Raw genomic sequence first — 5,302 nt, forward strand, 5'->3', positions numbered from 1 at the left:
TATATCTTCTGTGGCTCTAGCTGTTCCAGGCTGTTTGCTTGTCCTTTCTAGTGGGAATGTCCTACGTCAGAAGGTTCTGGATGGGGTGAAGTCTGTGGTCTTTTATCTTCATCAGTAAGTATCATAAGTTCTCTTCACTCACAGCAAGCAAGGGTGTATCATCTGTATATCTCAGGCTGTTTGTATGTAGTCCTCAAATCCTGGCAATACTTCTTTCTTCATATAATATAGTTTCTCAGATTATTTGTTTTTCAAACAGATTGAATAAGTATGGTGAAAGGTTACAATTTTGGTGCACATCTTTTTTTTTATTGTAGACCATTTACTTTCTCATTGTTGCAATCAAATGACTGACTGTTGGTCTATATAATGTTCCTTTTGAGCACTATTAAGTGTTATGGACTATTCATTCTTTGCAATGTAACCCACAGTTGTCATGATACACATACTTGAAAGCCTATGATGAGTGAGTGCCTCCAGTGCTGCATTAGTTCATTGAAAGTTTTCAATTTTCATTCCATTAATTCCTGGAGACTTATTCTTTGCCAGTGTCTTCAATGCACCATTGGCTCATGATCATATGTAGTCTCTTGAAAAAGTTGAACTGCATCAGTCAATATTTTGCCTATAGAATCTTTTAATATTTCAAGTCAAGACTTGAGGAGTTTTTTCTTCAGTTTTTTCAGCTTGAGAATTGCTGAGTGTGTTCTTCACTCTGTTTTCTACCTTAAGATCTTTGCACATTACATTATAATACCTGTCTTTGTCTTCTTGATCTGCCCTTTGAATTTTTTCTGTTTGCCTCTTTTACCTTCTCATTTTCATCCTTTGCTTTAGCATCTCTATGATGTAGAATGAATTTCAGAGTCTTTTCTGACATTCATTTTGGTCTTTTCCTTCTTTCTTGTCTTCATAATGACCTTTTGCTTTCTTCTTGTAGGATGCTTTTGATATCTTCTCACATTTCTTCTGTTCTTCGGTAATTAGTGTCTGATGTATCAAATATGATCTAGAGATGATCTCTAAATTCAGGTGGATTATGTTCAATGTCATATTTTGTCCCTCTTGGACTTGCTTTAATTTTTTTCAGCTTCATCCTGAACTGTATATGAGTCATTGATGGTCTGTTTATCATCTTTATCTATATTTTCCTTATCTGTATCATTTCTCATAATGCTGGGAACTAATTTCATTATATATGTTGCACATATTTTCTCTTAGTCTTACTTTTTTTTTAATGTCTTCACAGGATATCTTCTACTGTCAGAATACTTTGTATTTGTCTGTAAAACCATATTCATGAATCTTTTATTTTACAACTATTGTTATTTTTTAGTGTTTTTTCTTATTTAAAAAGATCTTCCCAACCAAGATTTTTAGTATAATGTCATGTTTTCCACTGATGTTATGTTCATTTTATTCAGGTCAAACTGACAAATACCTCTTTTTAAATTACCTATAATCCCCATTCTTGTTCTCATCATTGTATATTCATTCTCTGATCACCTCATCACTCAAGTAGTACTCAACTGTAGTTTTTATGAACAACTGCTATCTCATTCTTTAACGTTAAAAGTAATGTTATTTCCTTCCTCTGAACCTCATGTAGTATGCTTAAAATGATGGAGAAAATATTATGCTTGTTGAAATATATTGCTTTTCTATATAGTTTTTGAGACGAAGGTCTACGAATTTTAATATCTCTAATGAGTTTTATCCAGTGTCTCAAAGTATAGATTTGTCATGTATGTTTATATGTATGTATGTTTTATATGTATGCATTTGTATGTAGGTTTACTTAGGACAAATGAATATTTAGTTGGTATGCACAATAATTATTTGTAAATACTTGAACACTTCTCCTTTATTATAGGTATTAAACTGTTTCTATTTAATTTATGGATGTTTATTAAGGGCAATCATATATTTCTTAACACTGGTAGTCACTGGGTTGCAACTGTCTGGCTTATGGACAACTCATACTTATCCTGTAATATTTTGCAAATTTTCCTTTATTTTGCCCTTACTTTGAAACAATTGCACAAACCCCTACTCTTACTCACAAAATTTTTTTGACCACACTTACCTTCACGTACTGCATGTGCAACTTTTAAATCATTGAAAATATTTTGATCTTTTTCGTGCAGTAAAGCAAGGTCAAATAAGAACCATCTGTTCATGCTTTGACTTATCTACACATTTGACTTAGAAACACAATTAGAAATGGATGCTGTTTGCAAACATGGAACTGCTCTTCTTTGAAAGAAGAAAGAAAGAAACAGAGAGAGAGAGAGAGAAATGAGTGAAAGGAATTTTCAACAAAATACTCTGAAAGTTCAGTGATTTTACACTGAAGCAACTTTGTTGTCCCCAGACATGGTCAAGAAGAAGCACTGCATTGATGCTCCTTCTGTACGACTTTCATGTAGCCATTAGAACTACTGAATAAATCAGTGCAATGCTATCCATATTGCTATATTCCATGAGTATAGCCATTTTAGACACTGTTGATACGGTGGCTAAATCTCAACTTCTAGTTACACCTATATCTAGTGGTCATTTCACTTTACTCTAAAGATCATTTTTTTTTTTTTTTTTTTTTTAATTTACAAGAATAGTTACAGTCAACATTATTTTCACCACTCAGACTGTTTTTATTTCTTGGATGAGACCTTTATGAAAGTTAACTTACTTTCTTGGGTTTCATTATTAAATGATTTTCAAACACATATCTTATTTGCAAAATCAATCATCATACATACTATCTATGAAAAAACACACATATTTAATAATTTATGTTCTTTTTATTAAATTGATTTTTTATAAATAATTACCCCCAAATATCCCTATATAAATTTCAGTCACAAATAGTCAAACATTCCATTTTATGTGTTAAAAGAACAAAACAAGTAAAATATATAACTGTATATTCAATCATCTTATTTTAAATTTAAACATAAACTAAATGGCAAGAAGCAAGCCTTTTGAAAATTCCATGAAGATTGCCCATGATCTAGATAAACTTTTAGTAAATGTGAAATAACACCTAATGAACACCATGAAAACCAGATAAGAATGTGTTTATTAACTATGAACTGGAGGTTTTCAGAAAGCAATAGTTCAGCTGGGAAAGATTGTAGACGACCCTGAACATTACATATATCTAACAACAGAGTCCATAAAAGCATTTTGTAATTCTTTCTACAAATAAGTGTCATGGATATTTTGGAGGTGTTTTCCTAAATGCTAGCATCAGTCAATCATATGTTTTGTGGTTTCTTTGGAAGAGAAGATTTGCTGAAGGTGTTCTGTTAGAGCTAGTCAGCCATTGATGATTCATGTCCTTATAATCCGTCAGTAGGGAAAGGATGGAGTAGTTCAACTGAGTACGTTTTAAGTAATGATATTTCTTAGTTCATTTTTGTTGTTCTTGTGTGTTGTCGAGTTAGTTCCAACTCATAGTGACTCTGTATAGCGTCGCCAAAGACCAGCTGGTGGATTTGAACCACTGACTTTGTGGTTAGCTGTCCAGTGCATATCCTACAGCTCCATACATTAGCAAGATGTCATTTAAACAATCCACAAAGGTAATGTAGGAAGCAAAGTCATCTGAAAAAAAACATGCTGGGACCAACAGTCAAACCAAAAAGGGTCCACTTCTTCAAGGAGAGGAAGGTTATAATTACATAGGCAGATCAGACAATGACTGCTATGCAAGATAGCTGGTGATGGTTGTATTTGATACAGAATCTCTTCAATGCATCAATCTTGGCTAGTCTCAGATATAGAATACTATCTTCAACATCAGTCTTCAACAAATGGGATCAATAGAGCAACAGAAACAAACAAACAAAAAACTAGCAGGACTAAACATTTGCAGTGAACAAGCCCTGAAGTTGTGTTTGAAGTTAATCTAACAGTATTCTTAAGGCATATAAAGGAATTCAGCAGAAAATCAAAGAAGGTAAATAGTACAATATGCCTCGATGGGTAATTTTCAGCTGCTGGAAATGCTAGTTAATTAATAGCAACTCCAAGATCTAGTACTACTGCACAAATACCTCAGAGGTGGAAAGGTACTGGGTATACAGCTTAGAGACCTGTAGTTTCTAGGTAAGTAGCTCAGTGATCGGAAGCTTATAGGACTGGAACTCAGATATTGGCAATTTCTTGTTAAATAACTTTGTGGTTGGCAGTTTCTAGCAATATAACATGATGGTGAGAAGCCAAGATTTTTGAAGCTTCGATACCCAAAGCTTCCTAGGCGGCAGTAGCTTATGGGTCGGTGACTTTTGGATAAGCAGTTAAGTTGTGCAAAGCAATTAGAGTCATTGCAATAGTTATGATAGATTTTAGATGCATATCTGGTTGGTGTGTAGCAATTGGATACATACCCCTTCGTTTGAGGGCATGGGCAGCAGCTGGGGCTGGATTTGATGTTAGTAGTTTCACAGGAACTACGTATATTACTCAATGATGGGGAGTTGCAAGGCACACAGACGTTTGAAGGTTCGCAACTTGTAGTGCAGGTCTTGAGTTCACAGCTTGGAGATTCATAGGTGAGGGCTTCACTGTAGGACTCTTGGCAGTTATCCAGGAGCCAGAGATTTCCTTGGTAGCGACTGGGTAAGCATATTCCAAAGTCAGGATTTACATCACTGGAGCAGAGAGCAACAGAAGAAGTCACAGGGATGTAACAGTGAGTTCTGCAGGGCGTGACACTGCAAACCCCAGAATAACTCAGAACAGACATGGAGTATGAGTGAATACTCAATGGTGGCCTTGAAGGTACAGGACTGGGGACTTTATATACCTTCACTGGTGAGTGTCAGCAGCCTCTCCAGACTCTCTTCCTTCTCATTTTCCAGGATAATAATAAAGCAACATCTCATTAGTGTGTTGTTTAGCTACAGTTGCTGATGTCTTCACACTCATAAAAATCAGTTTATTTTGATTCTTCAAAGTATCTATAATTGCCACTTGGACCAGCACCCACCATTTATCAACTGTAGACCATAACTTCAGTGAATAGTTATTTTAAATGTTAGCAGACAAACTGTCATCTGTCAATCAGTGGTTAACAAGAATTTATGTGTCTATGGGCTTCTACAGCATGATTATTAAAAGATTAACAAGGACTCAAGTGAGGCATGTAGCCTATAGTTTTCTACTATTTAAAGCAAAACATACTAGTTGCCATAGAGTTGATTCCAGTTCAAGACAAATACATGTGCACAAAGGAGAATGATTCCATAAAGGTTTCAAGATAGTGACATTTTCAAAACAGATCATCAGGGCTTTC

At 34.7% G+C, this 5,302-nt stretch overlaps 1 protein-coding gene across 1 annotated transcript; it reads right to left on the reverse strand.

The window, feature by feature from the left end:
• Positions 1 to 4,021: 4,021 nt before the first annotated feature.
• Positions 4,022 to 4,753, reverse strand: LOC102822057 (keratin-associated protein 24-1-like). The gene has a single exon (XM_006862577.1). The coding sequence runs from the start codon at positions 4,751 to 4,753 to the stop codon at positions 4,022 to 4,024; it is 732 nt and encodes a 243-aa protein (XP_006862639.1).
• Between the last annotated feature and the right edge of the window lie 549 nt (positions 4,754 to 5,302).

This window comes from Chrysochloris asiatica, unplaced genomic scaffold (genome assembly GCF_000296735.1).
Source record: "Chrysochloris asiatica unplaced genomic scaffold, ChrAsi1.0 scaffold00049, whole genome shotgun sequence".
Classification (NCBI taxonomy): Eukaryota; Metazoa; Chordata; class Mammalia; order Afrosoricida; family Chrysochloridae; genus Chrysochloris; species Chrysochloris asiatica.

What these genes read in the sequence shown, in the direction of transcription:
- LOC102822057 (XM_006862577.1), bottom strand. Translation starts at nt 4,753, where the DNA reads ATGTCTGTTCTGAGTTATTCTGGGGTTTGCAGTGTCACGCCCTGCAGA.